This window comes from Myodes glareolus, chromosome 5, assembly GCF_982192425.1.
Source record: "Myodes glareolus chromosome 5, mMyoGla1.1, whole genome shotgun sequence".
Classification (NCBI taxonomy): Eukaryota; Metazoa; Chordata; class Mammalia; order Rodentia; family Cricetidae; genus Myodes; species Myodes glareolus.
Window position 1 is genome coordinate 25,617,926 of NC_142030.1, and position 27,952 is coordinate 25,645,877.

The 27,952-nt window shown below is 44.0% G+C and overlaps 2 protein-coding genes across 2 annotated transcripts; one reads left to right on the forward strand and one right to left on the reverse strand.

Moving 5' to 3' along the window:
- Positions 1 to 16,117, reverse strand: Eaf1 (ELL associated factor 1). The gene is made up of 6 exons (XM_048420789.3): positions 15,757 to 16,117; positions 13,337 to 13,431; positions 10,736 to 10,872; positions 8,154 to 8,344; positions 5,150 to 5,383; positions 1 to 3,064 (listed from the first exon to the last, which is right to left on the reverse strand). Exons 1-6 carry the CDS (start codon positions 16,115 to 16,117, stop codon positions 3,018 to 3,020), a joined length of 1,065 nt encoding a protein of 354 aa, XP_048276746.1. The 3' UTR covers positions 1 to 3,017.
- Positions 16,069 to 27,952, forward strand: Mettl6 (methyltransferase 6, tRNA N3-cytidine). Its single transcript, XM_048420790.3, has 6 exons — positions 16,069 to 16,210; positions 17,190 to 17,557; positions 18,724 to 18,858; positions 21,050 to 21,220; positions 25,405 to 25,546; positions 26,266 to 27,952. Exons 2-6 carry the CDS (start codon positions 17,333 to 17,335, stop codon positions 26,439 to 26,441), a joined length of 849 nt encoding a protein of 282 aa, XP_048276747.1. The 5' UTR covers positions 16,069 to 16,210; positions 17,190 to 17,332; the 3' UTR covers positions 26,442 to 27,952.

A 27,952-nucleotide genomic window follows, 5' to 3' on the forward strand; every position in this document is an offset into this window, starting at 1 on the left:
TATATTGCAGACCTTCACTTTTATTTAAATATATTCATCTTGAGAGAGACTACACAGCAAATATAAATGTAAACATGCATGTCTACATCAGAATTAAGCCAAATGAACTTTTAGGCACAAGATTTTAAATATCATTAATAAAGGAGACAAGGAATCTAAGACCAAAATAACAGAGGCAACAAAAACACACTTCCTAACACTTCCTTCCTACTGGTTAAGGCCTGAGTCTTAGAAAGTCTATGTTCCTTGCCAAGTAGAAAGATCCACTTTATTGTTCTTAATACATATCTACAAAACAGATTAAATTCTCTTTCAAAATAATGTAATAAATATATCATACACACACACTCACTCACACACACACACACACAAGCTAAACTATACTATCAATAAAGAAAAGAAAGGACTTTGGAATTTTCAAGTTTCCCTATTTCTGCAGCATATCACCCATAGACAAAATTATTCTGCTACAGAAATAAATTAACCAGTGGCATTATTACATATCTCTAGTTTATCTGTATTGCATTTTCCCAAAACTTTTCAAAAGATTGCCATGACTTCTCTGTAGAACTAGTTTTCCCACCTCACCCAGTGGCTAACATTGCATAGAGCAAATAAAAGGTAATTTAAAAATTCAGTAGGGACTCGCATGGGTAGTTTCAGCTTTGTCTCAATGCCTGGAATGTTTCCCCTATGTTTATCCTCAATCCTTAACTGGTTAGTTCTCCCAGCCTCCTGCCCACTAAGCTAGGAGCATATGCATGTCTACTTCTGTGATAGCCGTCCCTACTATTGAGGAGCTCATACCAACCAGAGACCAGGTAGGAGAAAGGCAATTTGTATGCACACTAGGACATCCCCATAGGTGGGAAGACCTGAAGAGTTGGTGAAGATGGTGCCTGAGGAGTCTGGAGAAGGTTGAGTGGGTGAAGAGGAGAGAACAGCAAAGGCACAGAGACAGGAAGGAAGTCATTCGGTTGGCACAAGGATACCCCTGAGAAGTCATCATTGTCATCATCAATGTAAGAGGCAAAAGTATGGATTTTCAAAAAGGGTTTTTGTTTTGCTTTTTACTGAGGAAGGGAAAGGAGATGGAGCACTGAAGGACTGTGCAGAGAGCACAAACTGGAGCCAACAAAAGCATGTGGTCCTGGGTAGGCCGGGTGCCAGGGGGTCTGAGGCTCAGAGAGTTTAACTGACCAAGCCCAGTGCCACATGCAGGCACTTCCTATAGAAACAGTCACTGGCCAGCATGCCCACACACAGTTCTGTCTACAGAAACCAAGGCTTTGGAGAAGGGCAGAGCAAGGGAAGACCTACATTGCATTTTTAGTTCAAGTTCCTGGAACCTGCCCCAGTGTAAGCAGGCTAAGAGCAGTAAGACAATTCAAGCCACCCAATCATAACCTGCACCTTCCCTGAGCTGCCATTACCAAAGAATTATAAAGCAGTTATCAGCTTGCTCTAAGGAGGTTCCCACCTGCCATGGAGATTCACCGAGCATCGCCCCATAGGCTGAGACCCCAGCACAAGGTACTTGGGCAGAATGGTGTACATGTGCTGCTGGGCAATGGCTTCTATCCTGTCTCAGCTCGCTTCAGTCTGCAGATCAAACAGGATCGTACCTATATGGTACGAGTATAACCTAAGCCCCCACCATGGACCATTCATTTCCTTTCTAGGTCCAGAACACCTCCCTCCACTAGCTCAGGAGAAAGGATTATGTGAGTGGAGGAAAACCCGAGGGAAAAAGAGCATTAGTATTATCTTAAAGACAGGAATTTCCTAGGATATATTCATTCTAACTACATCTACTATGAGATGGGTGGCAACATACAAGTCACCACACACTTCCTCGGTGTGGAACATTGACTCGTGACCAGTTTCCAGCAAGAACAGTGATTTGGAAATGGCACACTGCAAAAGGCAATCTTGTGATTCTCTTCTATGAAAATACCAATTGGTCTGGGAGTCAGGCACAAAAGCATAAGCAGAGCTCATGAAGAGTGTTTCATACTGCAGAACTCCTATCTGGACTCTGTGGAGGCTTGCGGCTGGCCAATCTGCTCAGAGGGTTCTCCACTACATCCCTCTTTGATTCCTATTCTCCGCTAACATCCACGGAATTAAGAATACCTAAGGATGGATCCATGTGAACCCAGAAGTCTCAGATGAGCTGAAGATGTGCACCAGCATGGCAGCTGCTGCTCACTCTGCCTCACATACACGGGAATTGCCGGAGTCTGAATCCGAGCTGAATGGCAGCAATGCTTTTGTCTTTTGGAATCCAGCAGAAACTTCTGTACAGAAAAGTCTGACGCCAGCAAGTGCAATTCAAAGAAGTAGCGAGCAAGCGTACACCTGAGACAGGTGACTGGCCATTCCCTGCAGTGTGCCTTCCTTTCCTAGCTGCACTGGGTTGAGCAACTGGATTTCCAGCACACACACCCACAACCACACACCCACACACACCCACACACATACTAATTGACCCAAAGACTCTGCCAAGGTCTACTTCTATGGTCTTGTCAAACACAAAACTTCCTTACCACTTCACGTCAAGATGGAAAGTGGTCTTAACATATTTCTATGACACAGTTTGAGGATCTCCTTTCTTTCCATAACCCTCAAAGACTTTTATTTTACTGGCACAGACTGCCTGGCCAAACTGATGGCTGCTGAATTACTGGCCTGGTGAAGACAGGGGCCTTGAATGCCTGGGACCAGGGTGCAATGGTCTGTTTTTCATTAATAATGTTAACCACGTGGAAACAGAATTCCATTAGTTCTCCTATAGATCTACTTAAACTCTGAAACAAGAGATTGTTCAAGAATTACGTGAGAAAATCACCCACCACCACCACCAAGTCAAAAACTGTGTGTCTGCATGCTCCCAGGCCTTAACTCCTCCTACAGGCCCTGCTTTGCAACATCCTCCTGTGGCGTGGAATCCTGATAGAAGTAGCTGGGTCTTGCAGCATGTCCACGTACCGGAAGCAGATTTCAAAAGTCTGGAGCTAGTCATCACTGTCACTGCCAGACTCACTTAACTGCAAGTCATTTCCTACGAAAGAAAACAAAATGAAGCTAAGAGCAGAGCAGTTAGTAACTTCTCTGGCTCCTCAGCCTTCTCCACTTCCCTCTGCTCTGCCTACAGTGTAATACTCTACACTTTAATATGCTTATATTTCTCCTTCACTTAAAACATCAAGACTTCCTTAAAATTCTTTGGCTGGCTGCTCAGCTATCACATAATATTAAGTTTCCAAATCGGGACTCGAGAGACAGTTCAACGGTTAAGAGCATTTGTTGCTCTGGCAGAGGACCCAGGTCCAATTCCTGATACCCAAATGGTGGCTCACAATTACCTATAGCTCCAGTTCCAGGGGCATCAAACATGCACATAGCATAACACACACACGCAAGCAAAACATATACACAAAATAAAAAGAATAAATCTAATTTAAAAATTTAAAAACAAAATAAATACCAAAAAAAACCTTTGTTAATCCAATTTATAAGGCAGGAAAACCAATCTGGCTCACTGAAAAGGCTGGAGCAGTCGACATTCTAAAAGAAACACTCTTTTTAGTATGTGCAAAGCAGTTTGGTACTGCTTATTAGTACTGAGAAGGAGCAGCAAGACAATTTTAAATGTGCTAAGAAAATAGAAATAACATACAGCATTTGGCAGACTCATTCACATTAAGTTCTTTATAATTATTTATTTTATGTATATGAGTGTTTGGCCAGCATTCATGTCTATATACCATGTGGGTGCCTGGTAACCTTGGAGGTCAGAAGAGGGCATTGGATCCCCTGGAACTGGAGCTATAGGTGGTTGTGAACTAGCATGTGTATGCCAGGAATTGAACCCAGGTTGTCTTCAAGACCAAGTGCTCTTAACCCTAAGCCATCTCAGTAGCTTCATGAAATTGTTTTAGGAAAAACTAAGTAGAGCCAGGTGTGGTGGCTCATGCCCATAACCTCAGTACCAAGGAGGCTGTGGCAGGAAGATCAAATTAAATTCAACCTCCCTAACTCCCCACCCCACTTTCAAAAAAGTTAAGTAAACAAGATGTTCCCATTATGGAAGCTGAGAGTCATAGCATGCTAATCCAGTGTCACCTCTGCCTACCTCTGACCAGGATATTTCTATTTCTTTAAGAGAAAGCTCCAGATTCTTAGATGGTATGTAGGTATCTAGAATTCAAAAGGACTCAACACTTCAAGTTCACATAACAGAAATGTATATAAAAAAACTTTAGCTGACAGCGGTTGAATGAAAGTGAACATCCATATTTCTTAAATCTAGATCAGCTTTTCCTGTCTCTGGACCCAGCACCCTTTCAGAGGGCCCAGCATCATCCCTAAAGACTTCCTTTTTTGGCTGTGTGAGGACAGACTTCTTACCTGGACCTCAACTTACACAGACGACAGGGCACACCAGGCAAAATGCTGAGGTGTTTTAGGTGAAGGCCAGACACTACACACCCAGACACTACACACCCAACAAGGCCTGCAGAAAGGGACTACCCATCCTGGAATGTCCACAGTGTTGAAACTAATGTCTGCTTGGGCCACATTGCAGGGTTAATCAGGTCTGCATCCCACCTCTAATAACATTGTAATAACTTCACCATGCAAGGTTCCAGGGAGAGAGGGAGGGAAGGAGGGAGGGAGAGAACACAGAATCGCCCCACTTTGAAACAAAGCCAATATTATTATGGCTTTTCTCTGTGATCTTATCAACTGCAGGAAATCTACCCAAGCATGACAACATCCTGTCTTTTCTCTTGCCAAAGACTACCCAAATAGAGGTAATAGGTTAACTTTTAAAAGTCAGCTATAGGCAGACCATATCTTAAATCTGGCATTTTGTAGAAGTCACAGCCACAAGTAAAGGGGTAAAAAAAGAAAGAAAAGATTGTGAATTTGGGGTCTCCCCAATTTGTGCTTGTCAAGAACCTTCCCTATGCCCTAAATGCCTACATATATATGTGTGTGTGTGTGTGTGTGTGTGTGTGTGTGTGTGTGTGTGTGTGTGTATGTATGTATGTATGTATGTATGTATGTATGTTCTGGCACAGGGCAATAGAAGCTGCATACGGTGTGCCCTGTCTCAGCCACTAAAGGAGGACACACTTACTGAGCGTATTCATCAGCTGAGAGCTTCCTTGGGGCCGGCTGGTTCCATTGGCCACTGTGGGCCTGCTGTTGTAGGACTGCTGGTGTGAAGGCTGGGGAGGAGAGGCTGGGCCGTTGTCCTCTCCTCCGCTGCTGGAGCTGTCATCATCACTCCCAGAGGAGCTCTCGGAGTCGGAGGAACTGCTCCCACTGCTGCTGCTCATCTGCTCGATGATGTCGACCTCAGCCCGCAGCTCTGCAATGACACCAGGGCATCAGCACAGCCCCGCTCTGACATGACAGCAAGTGTCTAGGAACAGTGAGCTGACAAGACCAGCTGCAGAGAGGGACTTCGATCTCCCCTGTTTCTGGAGTACAACACAATGAACCTCCAAAGTGACAACAATACCTACTCCATTTTGGGGCTGACAGGAACACTGAATTCATCAAAATGAACAAAAGGCAGAGCTGCTACAGAATGACTCTTCTGTGTAAGGCACATCAGGGTTATTATTCCCTTAAATACAGACCCTGATTTGAGTGTGGTGTGTGCCCATAGCCAGTGGAGTTAGGAAAGCTTGAGTTCAGGACCAGCCTGGGCTACAGAGCAAGACCTTTTCCACAGACAAGAAGACAAATGGGAGTTATTGTCTAAAACCCCAGCTGAGAGAGAAGAAAGAAATACACTTATCAGGCAGCGAGCAGCGGCAAGTCTGAGGGCTTATTTTAGATCCTCCTATCTCAGTTTCTCTTTCTGTCACTGTGAAGGAAGCTCGATTTATCCCAGCTCCCAGCTATCAGTGAAATCACAATGCAGGAGCCTGAGGCACTGAGTCACTCTGCACCCAGTCACATGCAGAGAGCAACAGAAGCCTATGTTTGCTCACTTTCTCCTCCTCTATGGCCAGTGACCAAATCCAATGGTGCCTGGTGCCGCAGACTCTTGCAGGTGTTCCTACCTCAATCTAATCTAGACAATACCCCAGGGCCATGCCCAGAGGCTAAATAACCCCTCACAGGAGTGCCTAGAGGCTTGTCCCTAAGTGATTTCAGAGCCTGACAAGTTGACCGTTAACACTAAACATTTCAACTGCTGACTAGGAGTGAGGCCCATGTCAATAGATTTCCTCAGCCACCAAGGAAAAAGAGACAACTGGCCAGCCTGTGTGAGCCTGAGTCCTTTCTGACTTCCACAGATGTCTGTAAGGCAGACCTGGCAAGGGGGTATGGTGTGGGACAATTCTACAGTCTGTCAATTATGTTTTAAATAAATGCTGATTGGCCAGTAGCCAGGCAGGAAGTATAGGCAGGACAACCAGACAGGAAGTAGAGGCAGGGCAATGAGAACGGGAGTATTCTGGGAAGAAGGAAACTCTCTCTCCAGTGCTGTCCAGACACCGAAGAAGCAGGATGTGACCTACCCAGCTGAAAAAGGTAAAGATCCATGTGGCTAACATAGATAAGAATAATGGTTAATATAAATTATAAGAGCTAATACGAAGCCTGAGCTAATGGGCCAATCAGTTTTATCATTAATAAAGACTTCTGTGTATTTTCTTTGGAATTTACCGGCTGTGGGAACTGGGCAGGACAGAAACCCCAACAAGGAGGCCCTCATGTTACAGAATGGTGCCCAACACGTGGACAGCTGCATCCACATAAAGCCTAAAACAGCCTGGGAAGTAATTCTAGAACAAAATAACAGCATTATGCATAGTTTCTTGGTAGCAGCAATTTCTCAGATCTGCTCTGCTTGCTAGAGGCAAGCAAGGGCTCTCATCTAAGAGAGGTTTCCTGACTCAGCTTTAGCTGTAAAGCCTTGCAGCTCTTTTAAGAGGTCCTGACAAGAAACACTTAAATATAAGTATTGATAAAAAGCTGACCGCATGCTTTTCGGTTTTCAGCTGGAGCAGGAAAAAAAGCTGTGCCATTTTAAAATGCTGGCTTTCTGGGCTGTCCTGTCAGGGCAAACTCTGACTCTTTCAGGCAGGCAGTCTAACTACAGAGCATGAGTGTGGTTTGTGGGCACACTGCTGCAGCTTGCTTGCTGACAGGGACCTTGAAACGCCATAGAGTTGTGGCAATAAACATGATTCCAGCCAGTACCTCAGCCATGATGCTGGAATCTCATAAAGCTAAGGAATGGGGTGGATTCAGCTGTCAAAGCCACGGCTTTAATCCTACCCATATTGCTTGGTAAATTTAAGACGTGTGCAGTCAGAAAAAGAGAGATATACAGTAAGGAGAGATTCAAAGGAAAAAAAAAACCTCTAAATGTTTTACTGTGTGTTAAAAATATATGCTGGGTTGGGAGAGAAAAGAAAAAGGATAAAGTCCTAAAAAAAAAAAAAAAAAAAAAGAAAGAGAATAGTTGGGTGTGGTGGCACACACCTTTAATCCCTACACTTGGGAGGCAGAGGCAGCTGGACCTCTATGAGTTCAATGTGTGGTGGCACACGCCTTTAGTCCCAGTGCCTGGGGGACAGAGGCAGACAGATCTCTGTGAGTTCAAGGTGTGGTAGCACACACCTTTAATCCCAGCATTTGGGAGGCAGTTACAAGTGGATCCCTGGGAGTTCAAAGATAGCCTGGTCTACAGAGGGAGTTCCAGGACAGCCAAAGATATACAAAGAACCTGTCTCAAAAAGGAAAAGTAAAAATAAAATAGAGGTTAAAGAAAATACACAGCGAATCTGGATACTGTATGTTATATTTGCGTGCATTAGTTAGTATGTGAGCTCAGAGAGCTCAGAATCTACACACTGAGAATACTCTTCCCAGGAGTCTAAAGCCCTGGATAGCTTTGGCTGATAGTAGTGCTTACTTAACCCCTAAGCCTCTAAGAATGCTGCCAAGACAACCCCACTCAACCCAGACTCATTCCTGTCAAATGATGCACGTGGGAAAACGTCAGCCCTCAGCAGCTCTAGAGCCAGGAGCTCTGGTGAAACGTCTGTAAGGCAGTATGAACTCTGAGCTTCTCAAGAACCCCGTGCCTGACCGCATGCACTAGCCCAGCGCTCTACCTCTTTTGATGTCATCCAGCTGGGGCTCAGGTGAGGGCGTATCCTTCAAGGGAGACGTTTTGGGTCCAGCTGGAGGCTTCGTTGGGGCTCGGAATGGTATGGGTGGTGGAGGAGGTGGTGGCTGTGATGGCTGTGGGGGACGAGAGGACTGTTGTTCCATTCGGGCTTGGATTTTACTGCTCCCCTCGGCTCTGAAATAGACATTAAATCAAGAGGCAAAATAGTTTCTCTCCCGATGATCAAGCACACAGGCAGTGTCTGCAGAACCAGTGTTCTTTCCGGGTGACTATAAATCTGATCTTTATGACTTTATGAAAAAGCACTCAACATCCACATGGCTACTGCATCCTAGAGCTGTACTAAGCATCAGCAATTCAAAACAATGAAATGACCCTCTGCTTCCAAGGAGCACACTTTTTTTCCTTTCTGAGTCAGGGTCTAACTATGTACTCTGGGACAGCTTCAGCCTTCCAAGAGCTGAGATTATAGATGTGTCACATCCAATATAAGTTCAGCAAGGAGATAAAACACAGATATAGTGTGATTAAATGTTGTTTATAAGAAAATATCACAATATGACTTAAATTCAATATATAGTTGTAATAATAAATAAAAAAGTTTCTGAATAAACTAGATTTTGAAATGTTGGCAGCTTGCAAAATTTTCCATTATTTCCATTATCTACTTCCAAGTGAGAAATTTTATTCATTAATAATTCCTCCTGCTTCTGTCATACATGCTGTGATTGTTTGTGGGAGCCCAGTATATGTGGGACTCCTCACAGTGGAGTGGGGGTGTCTCTAACTCTTTTGCTTGCCCTTGGAGTTCTTTTCCTCCTACTGGATTTCCTCCTACTCATCTAGCCTGGATTAAGAGGGTTTGACCCGGTCTTATTGCACCTTGGTATGCTATGTTCTGTAGATATCACTGGGAGGCCTGCTCTTTTCTGAAGGGAAATGGAGGCGCAGTGGACCTGGTCGGGGGAAAGCTGGGAGAAACTGCAGTTGGGATGTATTGTATGAGAGAAGAATTAAAAAAGAGAGAAATCAAAATGCTCAGAAATGACTACATGAAAAAAGGATATACTGTTCAATAACCAATAAAAGGTGTCTGCATACTAAAAAAAATAATAATAATTTCTTCTGCAAATGGAATAGCCCAGTGCTTCTTAACTTTAGCATCTGTACAAATCCCCTGGAGGTCTCTGCAGGTTCTGACCTAGTAGGTCTTGCTATTCTGAGAGTATAACAAGTACCCAGGAGGGATGCTGCTAGTTCCCAGACCACAGAGTAGAAAGGGAACAGAGCACCACTGGTAGCACAGGAACAGCAGGTTTACCGCAGGCCTTGACAAAGACAAAGGGGCAGGATAGAAGCAGGCACTACAGCCTCATCCCCTAGGGTGGGGTCTCAGCTCTAACAGTCAAATTAGGTAAATCACAACTTCTGCGATCCCCAGGAGCATCCCCTGCCTCAAAGAAACAATAATCTAGAAATTACTGGTAAAGACTAGGTACCACACCTAAAACATCCGGCGTATGGCCCATGATAATCTCAACAAGTGGGAGCTTTTCCTTTTCTGGTGAAATGAGTGAAAGAAGCAAACTGGCTCAGGGAAGCAGAAACAGACATCCGGCTGCAATACCTCTCAAAACGTAAGTAGCAGACTTGTGATTTAGCTCAGTGGTAAGAGCACTTGCCTACCACGTGCAAAGCTCTGGATCTGATGCCCAGTACCCCACCTCACCCCCACAGAACCCGTAATCACTATCTTACAATGAATACTCTATTCCAGGGTCTTTAAATAATAAATTGATGTCCAGACAAACTCTAATGTTGAATGACCTACTAAAAAAGTTCACTATTTAAAAAATTAAGAAACATTTTGTTTGATTTTAAGTTTTTTAAGTTATATTTCTATCCATGTGGGTCCTGAGGACTGAACTCAAGCCATCAGAATTGGCGGCTAACATCTTTACCCACTAAGCAATCTTGTAAGCCCGTGTTCTGTCGCTGCTGTTGTTGTCTTGAGACAGGGTCTCATGTAACTAAGACTAGCCTCAAACTCACTATGTAGCTGCCAATAGCCTTGGCTTCTTTATCTTGCTGCCTCCAACTCTCAAATGTTAGACTTACAAGTGTGACCCACCATAGTCACTCAGCAAGAGTTTATTCTGACAATATAATCACCTCAAAATATCCTAATTTATAAGCAACAATTCACTCTAAAAAGGTTATGCATTGTTATTTTGTAATTTTAAGTATATTCGTATAAATCAAATTCCCCACTTGATTGTGTAAGAGCAATTATGAGATTGACAAAATTGGCTCAATTATAAGTACCTTGTTTTCCCCAATGACGTCATATTTCAGCTCTTAAAGGCATTATTTACTGCATTTGAGGAAATGTGCATTTCTGTCTGAGACAGAAGTAGCTAACATTACTGATGGGACACTATGAACAAGCAGATGTTGGCACCTTTATAAAATTGGACTAAATACCAAAGATTTAGAAACGTTTAAGGATGGCACACATGATTCCCACAGTGCAAGAGGAAGGGAGGGCACAGAAGTCAGCCATACCTCGTCTTCTTGACCTGAATGCTGCTGCTGAGCTTCTCCAGCACATACTCTCCGGTGTCATGATTGATAATGAGCACACAATCTTTCTGATAAGGCCGTTTGTTCCCTTTGAACACGGTCATTGGTGGTGTGGACCCCTGTTTGCCACAAAAGTATAAACACACCAGTTATGAACAGCCACCTTTACAAAGGACACTGCCTCATCCACCCTTCATCAGAGCTACTCAAAAAGAACAAATGGCAGCCAGGCGTGGAAGCACATGCCTTTAATCCCAGCACTAGGCAGAGGAGGCCGAGGCAGAGGCAGGAGGATCTCTGTGAGTTCAAAGCCAGCATAGTCTACAAAGCAAGTTCCAAAACAGTCAGGTTAAAACAGAGAAACCCTGTGTCAAAAATAAATAAATAAATAAATAAATAAATAAAAGCTCCTTTAATAAGAAAACAAAAGAAAGAAAGAAAAAGAACAAATGACCAGTCTCTGTCGAGGCAAAAGGAACAATTAGAACATAGCAAGCATCTGATTTTAGGTAATCATGAGTGTATCATAAAAGTTTTAGGTTATAAGGCACATTTTTAAGGGTGTGGGGAAATGTTTCAAGAATACATGGACTAAGAACAATAAACTTTTCTCGACACGTAACAATCACTGTGACTGGTTAAACTAGTGAGTCATCTGTATTCCTTTGCAATTGAAGAGTCCAAGGTTTCTGTATCACGCAAATGACCAACATAGCATTCTCCAATGGTAGCCAGTCAACCTGGTAAGCAGAAACTAACTCAAGCTAATCATCTAAGCAAGCCTTTCAACTGCTCCCCTGTTGCTCTAGAACCAAAGGGTACTATCTTTAAGGTGGCCCCTGGCTCCACCACTCATCCCACAGCGCTGTGGTGTTCAGAAAACAAGGAGCTCTTGTTCCTGCCTCAGGGCTTTAACTGGGCTTCTGCCTGCTACACTGTGACACTCCTGTCTAAATTCGTCAACCTTCTGCTAAGTCCAAAGATGAACTAGGAAACTCTTCTCTAGCTTTCCACAACAAGTATTTGTTTCAGTCTGGTTTGGAGACAGGGTCCCACGTAGCCCAGGCTGACCTTGTACTCTCAATCATCTTGCTTCCACCTTCCAAATGCTGGGATTACAGGAAAGCATCACATCCAGCAATGCCTATATGTTCCCATATTTAATTCTGGACCCTAAGCTGCACAAAGGCAAGAAATTTACTTGTTTAAGGTTCAATTCCTAGAGCGTAGGAGTAGGCTAGTACACTGAACATCCATTCACTATTTTGTCAGACATAAGATTTAATTTCTTGCTTAGGAAAAAAAAAAATGCTTGGCTCTTCAACCCCTTATTTTTGCAATAAAAATTTAGGTTTGAAAGGGAGCTTAGGGACCATTTACCCAACCCCTTCATTTTTCATTTGGGAAACTAAGGTCCAATGGGAGATGATGTAAGCTGCCACAGGTAACATGCAAGAAAAGAGGAGTTTGCATGAACAGACCGTTGTTTTTCCTCAGCTCAGAGGTTTACAGGCCGTTCTGTCACCAGTTACACAGAGCCTACTGTATTTGAGGACAGAGCTGCAGAATGTGCTAAGAACCTCTTCTATTTTAACTTGTTTGTTTGCATGAGTGTGCAGTGTACTTGCATGTGTGCTTGTTTCCTTCTGTGGGGGCAGATGTGTGTGCACGTGTGCATACAACCCCTGGAGGCTCAAAGTTGACATCAGGTACTTTCCTCAACTGCTCTACACTTTTCTTTGCTGAGGCAGGGTCTCTTGCTGAACCCCACTAAGTCGAGTTAGCCACCATGCCCCAGGGATATCTGTCCCTACTTCTGTAAATATGGGACCACAGGCAGCTGCCATGTTTGCCATGCTTTCTACATGGATTCTGAGGACCCAACTCCAGTTCTCATGTTTGTGCCCTTTATTCTGGGCCAACTCCCCAGGCCAAAGCACTGTTAACACACACTTCTGTTACGGTTTTCTTTCTGCTTTTCCTTTGGCTGGGGATTGAACCTAGAACCTCATCAAGCAAAGCAAGTCCTCTACCACTGAGCTACAGCTACAGACCCAAAGTGCTGCCCTGAAGAGCACTTTACAAAATCTTTCCTTCTGAGTCCCTGGTGCAGCTTTTAACTGAGTTCTTCAGCCTTAAATTAGCAATGTTCCAAACCTTTACTTCCTGCCTGGGACCATCAGCCTGCATGGGACCCTTAACATATATAAAGATGGCCCTCTGGCTCCTACCTGCCTTCTGGCTGCCTGGTGTTCAGAAGTTGCTATGGTTACACATGGCACATGGAGCCTTTCTCTCCAGAACAGTATAGGAGAAACTCTATGTATGTCTAGCAGAGGGGCCACTGTCCAGATAGAAACCTACCTACTGTACTGCATGTTTGGGAGAGGGGGGCTCAGGAACAAGGGCAAAGAGCTACCTTAAACCAAATCCCATGACACATGAGTTACTACCCACCCAAGCCCTAAATTCCAATTTTACTTACATTGACTTTTTAAAAATCTAAATAAATAAATAAACAGAAGGAAATTCAAACTAAATAAAATACAAGGATTTGCTAAGTCAACGATGGAAACAACTCACAGGAATGTGTGGCAGTGTGATTGTGACTTCATCTCCTTTGCCAACCTGGAGCTCTCCTTCACAGGAAGTGTCTATCGATGCTGGCTTAAAATCATCTAAAGGAAAGAAAGAATAGTTCCTATTGGGGGACTGAATATAAGGACTTTTGGGGCATTTTAATTTTATACAATTTAATACAACTTAAAAATTGTATTACTTAAATAAAAATTGTTGAGGATTCTTTCATGTATGTATGTCCCTGTATGTACATGGGTACATATAGCTGTAGGATTTTAGTCTCTCAGGTACTGTTAATCTTTTTGTTGTTGTTATTGGGGGGGGGTTGTTTATTTGTTTGTTTGGTTTTGGTTTTTCAAAGCAGGGTTTCTCTGAGTAGCCCTGGCTGTCCTGAAGTTGCTCTGGAGACCAGGCTGGTCCTGAACTCACAGAGATCTGACTGCCTCTGCCTCCTGAGGGCTAGGATTAAAGGCGTGCACCACCGCTGCACGGGTTGTCTTGTTCTGAGACAGGGTCTCTCATTGGCCTGGAACTCACTGAGTAAGTGAGGCCAGCGAGTCTCCTGTGATCCTTCTGTCTCGATATCCCCAGCACTGGACGACAGCTGTTAACTACCACACTGTGGCACTTTTATGGGGGTTCTAGAAATCCAAATCAGACACCCATCCGTTCATGGTAAGCATTTCATAAACTAAACCAACTGCCCAGCCCCATCATTTAAAATTCTTAAAAAAAAAAGGAAAAAGAAAAGAAAAATTACATCATAGAAAACTTTATATATGCTAAAGTATAGAGACTAGAACAATGAGCCCAAAAATACCGCCATCCAATTCAATAATTACCAACTCAGGAACACCTACCTCTACATATGTTGCCTTCAACAACACTATTATTTTAGTGCAGGGAGCTGGAACTCATACACCCTTATGTGTGTATGCAAGATATCCCCATATTCCAAGAGACAACTAACAGCTAACATCTGTCTTCCATAATAAGGGCATTATTAGAACTGTGTGCACAGAAGCCACAGAGCAAACATTCTGGCTGCAAATCTACATGAGACACAGAGGCCACACGAGGCTGACTTCTTTCTGCACAGAAACGGTCAAAAGCAGAACCTGCTACACTCAAGCTCTCTCATTTTGAAAAAGATACTTCTGGATATACTCAGAAGCAGACGGGCGAACTCCAGAAGTTATCTTGCTTATTCTTACAAATGACACAATCGGAAGAGCCATTTTACTTCCTATTACCACACACCTGCCTCAAACTTCAGGCCAGGCACAAATGTGCAGATTCTCACTTATCATCCTGCCCCTCAGTGGAGAGGGGAAAAAAAATGATAGTCTTATCACTTCCCCAGTACTGCTTCGTTCAAACAGCTGGCTCTGCTGTCAGTGGGAAGCACAGAAACAGCATGACAAGGGGCCACACAAAGATGAGACTTTTATATCTAACACGCCACACACCCCCTTCCTATGTGTTGAGTCACATCTATTAGCTCCCGTGACGGAGCATGTCTTAACTGGTGTTAACGCTACCGGAAACCAGAAGCCTGTGAATCAGAGAGGGGTGTGCTCGGTCAGCCAAATCTTTACTCAGGACACAGTGGAAGTAGCCCTCTCAGAGTCTATAATCATGTAGGAAAAGGCCCAACATAATGACCATTTCCATATTCCTTATGCTGCTGTCTTCATTTTCCAAACATAGATCAAGCTTTAACTTATGCCAGGCCCACAAACTCGAATTTTATTCTTCCCCCACAAGTGAGTTGGCCCATAGGGTGGTGTAGGTGACTTGAAGACATTAATGTCAGATAGGCATGGTAGGTCAGGGCCATAATTTCAGCACTACAGAGACTGAGGCAGGCCTGCAGCATGTTCAGGACTGGCCTGAGATATACAGTGAGTTCGAGGCCAGCAGAGCCTACATTAAGACAGTCTCAACCAACAACAAAAGGTGTCAAAAGAAGCACAGAAAGAGGAAGAGAAAAATCTCATGGGTGCTACAAAGAATGCAGATTCCCTAGATGTGGATGGGGACCAAGAGCCCCAAGGGAAAAGGAAAAGAATGGAGTAGAAGGGAGTAAATGACGCTCGTGGCAAACGAGAAGTCTTTTCCAGGGCGTCAGTCCTGATGGAGTAACTCGACAAAGGGGACACAAGGAAAAGAAAGGGGCCTCGTTCCAAAGGAGTAAACTTTGGCTTAAGGACTGTACGGTAAAGGAAGTTAGTTGGCAGCAGTCAGAGATTTGGTTTTAGAGGAGTCATCTGAAAATAAAAGAACAGATCGAAGTCCCAAAGGATCTGGGTTGAGAGATAAGAAAAGTGACGCTTTGGAGAGCCGAGGTTGGCCAGGAGGGCGTCGGAGCTGGCACGTGGTGGTCAGAGAGGCCGAAGGGAATACGGGGAGGGCTCACTTACAGCGAATAGTGTGGAAGGAGGCCCGCGGTCGTTTCTCGAAGCTCTCCCCCAGCCGCAGGCAGTGCTCCTCGCGATCCAGCAGCGGGTTCGCCGTGCCGTTCATGGCCTTGCAACCGGCTGGCACCGGGATCGGCGCTCTCCTCGCGCGGCCGCAGTCCCAGATCCCCGCGCAAGCGGTCCGCAGGACCTCGCTCCCGGGACACAGCTCCGGAACGCGCACTGAGCCAAGTCCGCGCCCACCGGGGGCCGGAAACCAGTCTCCACCGCGTCTAGAGAGACTCTGAGGAAGTACTGCCGCTGCACTTCCGGTAGCGGGGAGGGACTTCCTGTTTCCCAGCGGAAATAGCGGGGGGAGTGCCATGGACTGAGAGAACTTCAATGAACGCTCCTGGGCAGTAGCTGCTCTCGTCTCAGGAGGTTAACACCTCAGTTGGAAGATTCGACAGACAGGCAGGTAACCCTGTGAACTGATGGCCGGGCGCCCCGAGCGGGGGGACTGGGTGCATGCGAGGCTGAGCGTTGATTCCGACGACCGCAGACGTGCCCGAGACCCTTGCGGCCTGGTTTATCCTGAGGGTCCCGAGAGAGATGACGGATCTGGGAACTCAGCGACCCGTCCCTCGGTCCTTCCTACTCCGCTCCATGGCTGCGGTGTGAGGGTTTCAGTTCTTGGCCGGCACGCTTCCTTCGGTTGGTGGTGTAGCCTTTTTAGATCAGAAACTCCGTCCTCTCCGGATTAGCTACATCACCTCCGAAAACATGAAGCTACGGTCCCAACGAACCGTGATTCCTCTTTTATCTGGCAATAGTCTTCCCGCTTTCAGTTCGGGCTGCTGCTGTCGTTTTAAAGTCTCATTTTCTTTGGCACTGAACGTTGATGAGAGTTTTCTTCTCACATGTACTCAGTCAATTCGTGGAAGCGTTCCTTTGCCCCAACCGAATCTATTTCTTGTAGTATTTGACTCATCTGGTTTGAACCGGAGTCCGCTACGTGAGAGTTCTGCTCTCTGAATGTAGAGAGTCGTCTCTTTGTGCAGTAGAGGCGGACTTGGGCTTTGTGACCTCTCCGTGACCTCTCCCATCCCCGGCAGGGCAGTTGGGTAGGGTCAGCATCTGGTGAGTGTTTGGTGAATCGAGCCGGCGCCTTAAAGAGCTCGTCAGGAACCTCTCCCCCAGAGTCTTGGACTATTTTAGAACCCAAACCCTAGAAGTTCTAAAGAATGCTCTAGCTTGGTGAGTCGGTACACCCACAATCCCAGCACATGGAAGGCTGAGGCAGGAGGCTGTACATTCAAGTGACAGCCTGGGCTTCTTCCATAGGGAATTCATGGCCAACTTTCCATAACTAGACCCTGGCTAACAGAAACACAGGAGTGGGGATGGAGTGGGCAGGCTATTACAGAATCACTAACCAGAATCTTTTTCCTAAGTAGCATCGTAGGCTGCTGAAGCTTGAAAGTCACCTGGAGAAAATGCACCTGGGAAAACCCAGTGTCTGTAGTATCAGCTCCGAGTGCTCGTCCGGTCAAAAACCAGAGAATCTTTAGCAGCGTTGAATGTGTTCCCACCAGCTGCAATGGCTTCTTTCCAAAGACAAAGTCTGCAAGCAAGGATTCTTAGTTCAGAAGAAGAGGACAAGCTGCAAAGAGACCGAGCTTTGGTGTCTGATTTTAAACAGCAAAAACTGGAAAAAGAGGCTCAGAAGAATTGGGACCTTTTTTACAAAAGAAACAGTACCAATTTTTTCAAGGACAGACACTGGACCACCAGAGAGTTTGAGGAGCTGAGATCATGTAGGGAGGTAGGCTGGGGTTTCTGCTGGCCCTGAGCCATCTTCATCTGGAATGCGAGTATAGAGTACGTGCTCCCAGATGTGAACCTTGGCTGTCATTTCTCAGAAGCTGTCTACCGTGTTTTTTGAAACAGCATCTCTCACTAGGACCTGGGACACACAGATTAGCTTGGGCTAGATGGCCGGTAAGCTGCAGGGAGCCTTCCTAGCACTGGGATTCCAAGCATGTGTCACTGTGACTAGCTTTTTATGTGAATGCCAGGACTTGAACTCAGGCCCTTGTCATGATGTGGCAAGCGCTTTACTGACTGAACTATCCTAAAGAAGATTTATCCTATCCTGTTTGTGAAGGAGCGTTCTGTTTGGTTTCAAGTAATTTTAGCAATTTTGGTGATGTTTAGTAGGAAAGAACTTTTAAGGTTTTCTTTTTAGATTAGTTTATTTTTATTATCTTATGTGTGTGTTTTACCTGCATGTATGTTTGTGCACACATGCGTATCTGATGCCTGTGGAGGTCAGAAAGCTCTAGAGGGCATCAGATCCACTGGAGCTGGAATTACAGGCATTTGTAAGTTGCCATATGGATGCAGACAATTGAACCTGGCTCCTCTGGAGAAGCAGCACGTGCTCTTAACCACAGAGCCATCTCTGCAGCCTCTTAATGTTATCTTCTGCTTACTTAAAGCTAATCTGAAAGTTGGAAATATTAAATATTCAGAGTAAACTTTAGCAACAGATTGAGGCTACTTATAGTAGTTAATAGTAGCGATCAACCATTTCTAAGAATTTTACATACATTCTCCTATTTAAGCTTTATAGCAGATCTTTGAAGCCCATTAGTATTCTCATTTGTAGAAAAATTTGGAGGCTCAAAGCTGTAGAAATAGTTGCCCGAGGACTGAGTACAGAGGCAAAGAAGAGTTGGGATTTGAGGCAGAAGGCTAGCCTCAGAGTGTCCGCACTGTGCTCATGCTGGTTTAATTCTTGTAGTTGTTCTTCATACTAAACTGCCTGGGTTGAGGTCATTATAAGTGAGGTACCAGTATTAGCTTATCCTTACTGGTTCTGTTGCTTGTTATCTGCTTCATGAGGTTAGAGATGTTGTCTCTTGCCTGCTAAACCTTTTAGCTTGGTGTGTTTAATGTCCTATCGTGTTTTGTGTTTTCATTCCTCAGTATGAAGGTCAAAAATTGGTTTTGTTGGAAGCTGGATGTGGAGTTGGGAACTGTTTATTCCCACTATTAGAAGAAGATGTGAATATCTTTGCCTATGCCTGTGACTTTTCTCCAAGGGCAGTTGACTATGTTAAGGTTGGTGCGCCATATATTATTCTGTTGTTTCTGTCCTTAGTCCATTTGTCTAATTCCAGTCCTTTTATAGCACTTAGCAGCTGTGATCGCCATGCCTGTCATTTTCTTTGAATGTATGTATGGAAACATTTTGATTCAAAGCAAAGCAAGAAAAATACTGCACAGTGCCTTTGTACTTCATTCATATCTGTTGCTTTATAGATTTGTCTCTGATTGTTTGCATTTATAAATCAGGTTAATTTGACCAGTATAGCGCATGTGCTTCTCAAAACTCATATGCGCAGTCCTCTGTGACAAATACTGGAGAAAATAAAATCCCTCAGAAGAAAAGTGTGAATATTTAAATTTTAATAGATAGTATCACGTTTCCTTTTTAAAACGTTATGCTGTGTGTGTGTGTGTGTGTGTGTGTGTGTGTGTGTGTGTATTTTTGTGGGGTGGTGGTTTCAAGACAGTGTTTTTCTGTGTAGCTCTGGCTGTCCTGGAACTCACTCTGTAAACCAGGCTGGCCTCAAACTCAGAGATCTTCCTGCCTCTGATGGGATTAAAGGCATGTGCCACTACTGCCCAGCTGTCAGTTTATAATTTATATAAAAGGCACTCTTTCCTCTGTTTCCTCAATATTTTTTGATTTTGCCAATCATTGAGAAAAATAATGTCTCAGTATTTTATTTTTCTTATTACCAGAGATATTGAAGATTGAAATATGCAAATACATATGCCTTTTCTTCTGCCATGAACTCCTTTCTTCTACATGTATTTATTAACTTACTGGGAGAATCCTTTTGCAAGGGTGCACAGCTGAACTCTCCAAGATAGCAGTTGCTTGGCTTGGAAGACAGTCACTCTGAATATCTAGTTTATTCATTTAAAAAGTGACTTTTGTGTCGGATGATAGTCGCACACACCTTTAATCCCAGCACTCGGGAAGCAGAGGTAGGCGGGTCTCTGAGTTTAAGGACAGAGTGGTCCTACAGAGTTAGTTCCAGGACAGCCAGGGCTACACAGAGAAACCCTATTTCAAAGAGGAAAAAAAAATTGCCTTTCGCAGGACAGAAGATTCAGTTCAGTAGTTTGAAGTGCTTACTGCTCTCATAGAGAACCTGGGTTTGAATCCCAGCACCCTCATCTGGTGGCTAATAACTGACTGAGTGAGACCCTCATCCCTTATTCTCAAAGGGACGAGAAGGAATTTCCTAGCAGAATGTTTTAAAATTAGAAACCCCAGACTAGCTTCATGTTCCCAGAAAGTGGCCTCCCCCACCCCCCTCCACACACACTTGGGAAATTCCAAAGCATGAGGACCCAACTACCTGGTGGAGGCTGACAAAGATGTCCTGACTCAGGGGCAGGGTGGCCTTGCTCTGAAAACAAAGAACAAGCTGACTAAATGGATAGGAGAGAAAGCAAAGACCTTGCACCCATGCCAAACCCCCCCCCTAACTTCCCAGAAGGGCTGCTTGTTATTTTTGCCTTTGAAAATGCTAACCCCACAAAGGATCACTTAACTCCTCTCTCTACCTCACTGCGACAGGGTGTTGGAGACGGGGGTTCCAAGCTAGCTCGCAATAAAACCTTGCTTTTTGCAGTCTGGTCTTCTATGATTTCTAGTGGTCTCTCTGGAGGTCGTAATCTGGGTACAACAACTGTAACTCCACTTCCAGTGGATTCAGTGCCATCTGGCCTCCAAGGGCACCTGTACTCACCTGTACATACAGAAACATAAATGAAAATAAGTGAATCCTTTTTTTTAATATTAAATATTCTCACCCAGTAACTTTACATGTTAATTTATTCAGGTCCCTGTTTACATGATAAAAAAGCTTATTCCCTTCCTTTATAATACTCATATATGTGCTGGAGCCTATCAATCAACTGTGCCAGGAGTGTACTCGTTAGAAAGTATACTAGGTTAGGATCGTTAGTCTTTTATCTAGAGAAGCAGGCCTCTGAGATGCCTGGTTTTAACTAAGTGATAGACTATATTCTGCCCTCAGTTAAAAACATTTTGCCGAAATACTACTTTGTTCCCTGTAGCAGTGTCAAATATTACTTCCCCAGTAGCAAGTGACCATTCTGTGTAGCAGTAAACAAGTAGAAACAGGATCTTTCTTCAGTGCTACATGTTCATACATAAATCAGCAGGGTGGTTAATTAAAATCCTTAGTTCTTTCTGTTTTCCCCTCTCCAGCAAAATCCCTTATATAATACAGAGAGATGCAAAGTGTTCCAGTGTGACCTCACTAAAGATGACCTTCTTGACCATATCCCACCAGAGTCTGTGGATGCCGTTACACTGATCTTTGTGCTCTCGGCTGTTCACCCTGAGAAGATGCACCTTGTCTTACTAAATGTGTACAAGGTTAGTGATTGATGTCTGTACTTGAAGGTTGGCCACCCTGGCTTCCTTGCTGTAGCCCCAGCATCTTCCCATTTTCAATGGGTTGACTATAGCCAGTCTAAGGGAAGGACTCTCTGGCATAGAGAAGCCACTGTAGGTCTGGGTTTGTGTAGTGCCATGACTGCACTTCAGAGCATGGCCAGCTCCAGAATAAGAAAGTTACCTGGAATCCATAAGGTGAGAGGGCATGTGATTGAGTGGAGAGTACAGTCACTAAAAGCCTAGATTCTAAGCTGGTTCACTACTTAGGCAGGTTCCTTCACCTCTCCAAACCTGTTTCTATGCCTGAAAAATATTGGGAAAAATATTGGGAAAAAATAATGCTTCTGAGATGGTAGCAGTTGAGAAAGATTGAATAAGATACATGGCGTGTGCCCAGCACAATGCCTGCGCTCTGCTAAGTGCTCCTCAAAACTGCTGTGGCCAACAGGAGGCTGTTATAGCATGCCTGTAATCCTTGGACTTGGGACTGAGGTAAGAGGATTGCCATGAGTTCAAGGCCAGCCTGAGCTATAAACTTTCTCTGAAAAGAAGCCAGCATGCCAACATACACCATCAGCCTCAGGAATGTCAAGAGTTCAAGATCATTCTCATCTGTAAAGCAAATTTGAAGCTAGCCTGGGTTATTTTACACTATGTCTCTAAAACAACAAGAACAACAACCAAAAGAAGCTTTACATGATTCAAGACAAGCTATGACACCTGTCTGTGAGCCTCAGTTTCCTCTTAGTGCTAAAGCTGAGAATGTAAATGAGTGATATCACTGCTTTGGAGAACCACAGTGAAGGATTCCTATAGACACCATAGTCACCGTGTCGGTCGGCCCTTAAGAATCAGTGAAATCAAACCTTTACAATGGTAAATTCTGATGGACTTGGTGGCACATCTTGTGATTTCAATCTCAGGAGGCTACAGCAGGAGAATTCTAAATTTAACACCAGCCTGAGCTACATGGTAAGACAAAACACACATGTACTTACACAAAAAGAAGTTTTAATGTAAAAGCCTGAGCACTTATTTTTTATAGCTCTCAGTAGTCCTTATTGTGAGTATGAGACTTAGATTCTCTTACATGAATGCACACAATAGGCTGTGGTTCTTTAATAGGGGAGTGAGGGACTTGAAGGTATATCTCAGCCCTTACCTGGCATGTGAGAGGCCCTGCTTCAAACACTGAATTAAAAAGTAGAAGAGGAGCCGGGCGGTGGTGGCGCTCACCTTTAATCCTAGCACTCATAAGGCAGAGGCAGGCAGATCTTTGTGAGTTTGAGGCCAGCCTGGTCTACAAGAGCTAGTTCCAGGACAGGCTCCAAAACTACAGAGAAACCCTGTCTCGAAAAACAAAACAAACAAAACAACAACAAAAAAGTAGAAGAATTTAAAAATAATTAGAAAATATCTGAGGGCAGGTTGTATTTTGACCCAGACTTCATAGCAGAGGCCCACAGCTAACTAAAAACAGCTTGATCAGCATTTCTATATCAACTCTTTTCAAATTGTCCAACTTAAAAAGAAAAGTTTTTTGAAACAGGATCTTGTGTGTGTATTTTTATTGAGCTATAAATTTTTTTCCAACTAAAACAGGTCTTGTTACATACCTCTTTCTGACCTGGAACTTCACACATAGACCAGGTTAGCCTCAAACTTTGAGCAGCGCTCCTAGTTCTACCTCCTGACTATGGGGATTATACTCATGTGCCACTGTGCTGGTGAAATGTTTGGCTTTATGTAGTAATTTTAGGCATCTTAGTCATGTTCATATGTCATTGCTGTTATGAATACAGCATGAGTTGGGACCTTGGTTGATCCCATGGCAGGTGAGGGCCACAGGTGGGAGACAAATACGCCATATAGACAGAACTTGAATGTGGAATTTATTGAGAGAAGGGTAGAGGTGAGGGAAGGAGGGTGGGGGAGAAGCAAAGAATAACAGAAAAAAAACAGGAGTAGGCGGGGCTTGTCTCTTAAAGGGACAGGCTACATCAGGAAACCCTGTCTAAAAGAATTGCCATGATACAAGAATATTTATGATTTTTGTTAGTTACCCTCCAAATTAATAATGTAGTACATAGCTTTCGTAATTAAAGAAATGCTGCATTCCCATGAAAAGCAGTAAAAGTAAAGATGTATCTTGATTTTTCCACTTGAAGTTTGCAGCCCTCTGAGTTCTGACTTTATGCCTTTTGGACCTATGGACTCTAGGTAAAGAATTTCTTTTGGTGGTTAGAAGGCAGAAGGGGGCGAGGAACCTATGGGCAAGTAATGCTCCATTGGTGGTCATCTAGCATTTAGAGCAGCAGATTCAACTTAGAATTCACAGCTTGCGTGTATTGTCCATGCTTTACACTGTCCTAAGCCTTAGTATTCATGAGATAAGTGCCCCAATCCTAAGTGTACAATTAGGGGCCTTTGCTCATGCTTACAATGAGTAAACCACCCAGATACTGACCTCCAACATCTCTGAGGTTCCCAACACCCCAGCTCTGTCCTCACAGATCAGCCTCTTCTAAACTTTTTATCAAAATAAATAGTACGTCATCAATATTTTAGTAGGTATGACATGTCATATTTGTAAAAAATTTTTGAGCTGTCTCAAGGCACAATTTCCTTTAGTGACAAATTCCATTTTAGTATGCTTCCCATTTTTAGTCTCCATTAGAGATCTTTTTCTCAGCTGAGCCACAATGACTTTCTAGCCCAGTTCGATTACTCTCATACTGGTCATTATGGTGATTGGCTGATTGATTTAAAATTGTATGTTGTTGGGAAAGTACTAGAGAAAGAAACCATCTTCAGGCTCTGCTGACAGGACACCAGCAGCCTGGGGGACATCCAGTGTGAACAGTCCAGGGCATAAACTTCCCACCATAGATCTCATTACTCTAGGGCTCACACCAGGCAGGCTGCTTAAGTCACAGAATTTAATTTGAAAAGCAACCAAGAAGTTGAATTTCTTCATTTCCTAAACAGAATGATGGTCTGTGGTGAGAACACTTGAGCTTGTGTCTCCATTATACCCCTGACTTGCCCTTAAAACCTCAACAAGAAACTCACTTTTGTTCCGGGCCTTCCTGAAAAGTAGGCCTAGTAATGGCCTAACTGCTGCCTTGGGGCCTTGTAGGAGGGACAAGACATGCCACTGGGGAATGTGTGCAGAACTACACAGTACTGTGAGCAAAGAAGGCACTGGTGTCGCAGTGACTGTCTGACAGACTTGCTCAGGGCGACTCAGCGAGTGATGGGGAAACTGGGATGTGGGGCAGATGCCCAGCTGAATCCAGGAGCGTCCTTCTCACTGCCTCATGAAGCCTTTTCTTCCTTCTGAAGTGAAGATTGAGTCAACTGTGAATGAGATTTTTCAGTTTTTTTCTGTTGTTGTTGTTGTTTTGTTTTGTTTTTTGAGACAGGGTTTCTCTGTGTCACTTTGTTGCCTGCCCTGGAACTAGCTCTTGTAGACCAGGCTGGCCTCAACTCATAGAGATCCTCCTGCCTCTGCCTCACGAGTGCTGGGATTAAAGGCGTGCACCACCACCACCCGGCTTCAGATGTTTTTTTGTTTGTTTGTTTTTGTACCATTGGTATGACACACACCTATAATCACAGCACCCAAGAAGCTAAGGCAGGAGAATTTCTACAAGTTCAAGATCAGCCTAGGCTACATAGTAATGAGTTAGTAGGCCAGCCAAGGCTACATATGTAACAAGACCCATCTCAAAAAACTAGGAGGAAGGCTGGGGAAGACATGACTGCAATTGTGCCAGCATACACTTTCCAAAGGACAACACCGCCACCAAACGTGTCATCTGTCATTTTAAAGCAAGTGCTCTGTGCACAGCGAGCTGCTGTGGGTCTTGGCACACCTGTCACCTTGCTATGTATCCCTGGTGGGCCAGGTACTCAGTAGGTAGGACAGGTTGGCCTCAAACTCAGAATGGTACTCTTGTCTCAGCCTTGTTGAGTGCTGGGATTACAGGTGTGTACTACACCTGACAAGTTTTTTTAAAAGCAACCATTCATATTAAGGTATTTTATATGCTTTCTTTCATAACTACCACAGGTCTGTGTTTTAATACCTAACGTCATCAGATTGTATTTTATTTGACTGGGTTTCTCTGAGTTATTTGCAACCTGCTTTACTTTTGTAGGTATTAAAACCAGGCAGAAGTGTCTTGTTCCGTGACTACGGGTTGCATGATCATGCGATGCTTAGATTTAAAGCTGGAAGCAAACTTGGAGAAAATTTTTATGTCAGACAAGATGGAACCAGGTCCTATTTTTTTACTGATGGTAAGAGGAATGGAGTATTTCCTTAGTTTTTCAGACTGTGTCTCTGTTTATTTGACTCCACATCAGTGAAGTGCAATGTGGCCATGCTAACACAAGTCCCAGATCCTTAGAATAAACCCTGCTGCACACCACCTCCCAGAGCCTACGGAGACTACCCCAGCTCTGGCCTCTGCTGATGGTGGCTAATGAGTGAGCCTGGGAGAGCAGACAGGCCTCAGACATGTCACATAGGGCCAATAGGAAGAACCTTAAGATAGCATGGTAACTGAGGCTAATTTCCCAGACTAGAGGCAAAATTTTTCTTGAATAAAAGTGATTGGATCTGTTTTTAAATAGACAAATTTGCTACCAAAGAATCCTTGGAATATAACTCAGTTGCTAGAGTGCTGGCCCTACCATGAGAAGTAGGGATGTGGTTTTTGTTTTTGCTTTTTTTTTTTAAAAAAAAAAAAAAAAGAATGAAGGAAAAGAAAGAAAGCCTGGCATGCTGGCACAGGCCTGTGTACCAAGCACTGGGGAACCTGAGGCAGAAGCATTAAAAATGCCAGGCCAGCCAGAGATGTAAAGTAAAATTCTGTCTCAGCAGGGGAAAGAAGAAAAGTTTAACGATATATGAAATAAAATTTAGCATTGAAGTTTGCTTTACAGGAAAAACAACAGACAATCTTACAGCCTGTCTCAGTCCTCACCCTCAGAGCTCACCATTGCTTGCCTTCTAGAGTTCCTGGCGCAGCTCTTTGCAGATGCAGGTTATGAGGAAGTGGTGAACGAGTATGTGTTCCGAGAGACAGTGAATAGAAAAGAAGGCTTGTGTGTGCCTCGAGTTTTCCTTCAGAGCAAGTTCCGGAAACCACCAAAGGATCCAGACCCTACCACTGACTCTGCTTCACTTTGAAGAAAGAAGTTTTAATTTACTTTATATACTTTTATATTCTGAATTTTTCAAATTACATGCATAATTTTTGTATGATAAACAAGTGAGGACTGGGGAGTTGGCTCAGCAGGTAAAGTGTTAGCTGTACATGCCTAACCAAGTGTGAACCCCAGGAATCTGTGTCTAGGAAAAAAAGGCAGAGTGCTGGAGAGATGGCTCAGTGGTCAAGAGTGTTGACTGCCTTTTCAGAGGATCTGGGTTCGATTTCCAGCACCCACATGGCATCTCTAGTCCCAGGGGACCGCTGAAGATGGAATGCCCTTTTCTGGCCTCTTCAGGTGGTATATAGACATACATGCAGGCAAAACACCCAAATTAAAAAGAAAAAAATCCAGGTTTGGTAATTTGAATCTATAATCCCAGTACTCCTACCTCAAGGGAAGCAGAGATAGAAGAACCATCTGGAAGCTCCAGGACCAGTCAGCCTGAACAATGCAGTATGGCAGAGAAGAGGCAAGAGACCTGGCCTCAGAAAGGTGGAGGGTGAGAACCGACTCCTGAGAATTGTTTTCTGACCTTCACATGTGCACAGATGAGTAAATGAACAGTGAATATTTGCACACATAGAAAAATAGAATTTGCCGGGCGGTGGTGGCTCACGCCTTTAATCCCAGCACTCGGTAGACAGAGGCAGGCAGATCTCTGTGAGTTCTAGGCCAGCCTGGGCTACAAGAGCTGTTCCAGGACAGACTCAAAGCTACAGAGAAACCCTGTCTCAAAAAACCAATAAGTAAATAAATAAATTGAGCCAAGAGTAGTGGTGCACGCTATTAATACTAGCTCTCAGAAGACAGAGACAGGTGGATCTTTATAAATTTGAAGCCAGATTGGTCTACAAAGAGAGTTCCAAGACAGTCAACCAGGATTATGGAACCCTGTCTCGAAAAAGAAAAAAAAAAATTCTTGGGTTGGAACTGACAGTAGCTCAGTTGGTAGAATGCTCGCCTAGCATGGATGAAACTCTGGGTCACATCCTCATCACTGAATTAACCAGGTGTGGTGGCACACCCCCATAATCCAAGCACTTGAGGGATAAAGGCAGAAAGAAGTGTTGAGCTAAGGAGACAGCAAGAGCTTGTTACAAGTGAGGACCAAATTTAAATCCCAAGAATCTGCATGAAGCTAGGTATGGTGGCATGCATTGTAATTCTAGCAGTGGGAGATGGGAAGTGGGGACAAAATTTCCCAGAAGTCAACTAGCCAGGTGTATGCAACCACAAACAGCAGAGATAACCTGGTACAAAGTAGAGGTCCAATAACAGAGATTGTACTGTCTCACACAGTTCCCTGACACTCATGCATATAGATAGACACACACACACACCAAGCCTGCTGACCCATTCAAAACCTGGAACCCACATTGTGAAAGGGGAGACTTGATTTTCACAGATTGTTCTCTGACCTCCATATTCACACCATGGCACATTTGTACCCATGTGCACACACAAAGTTAATAAATATTTTTAAAAGGT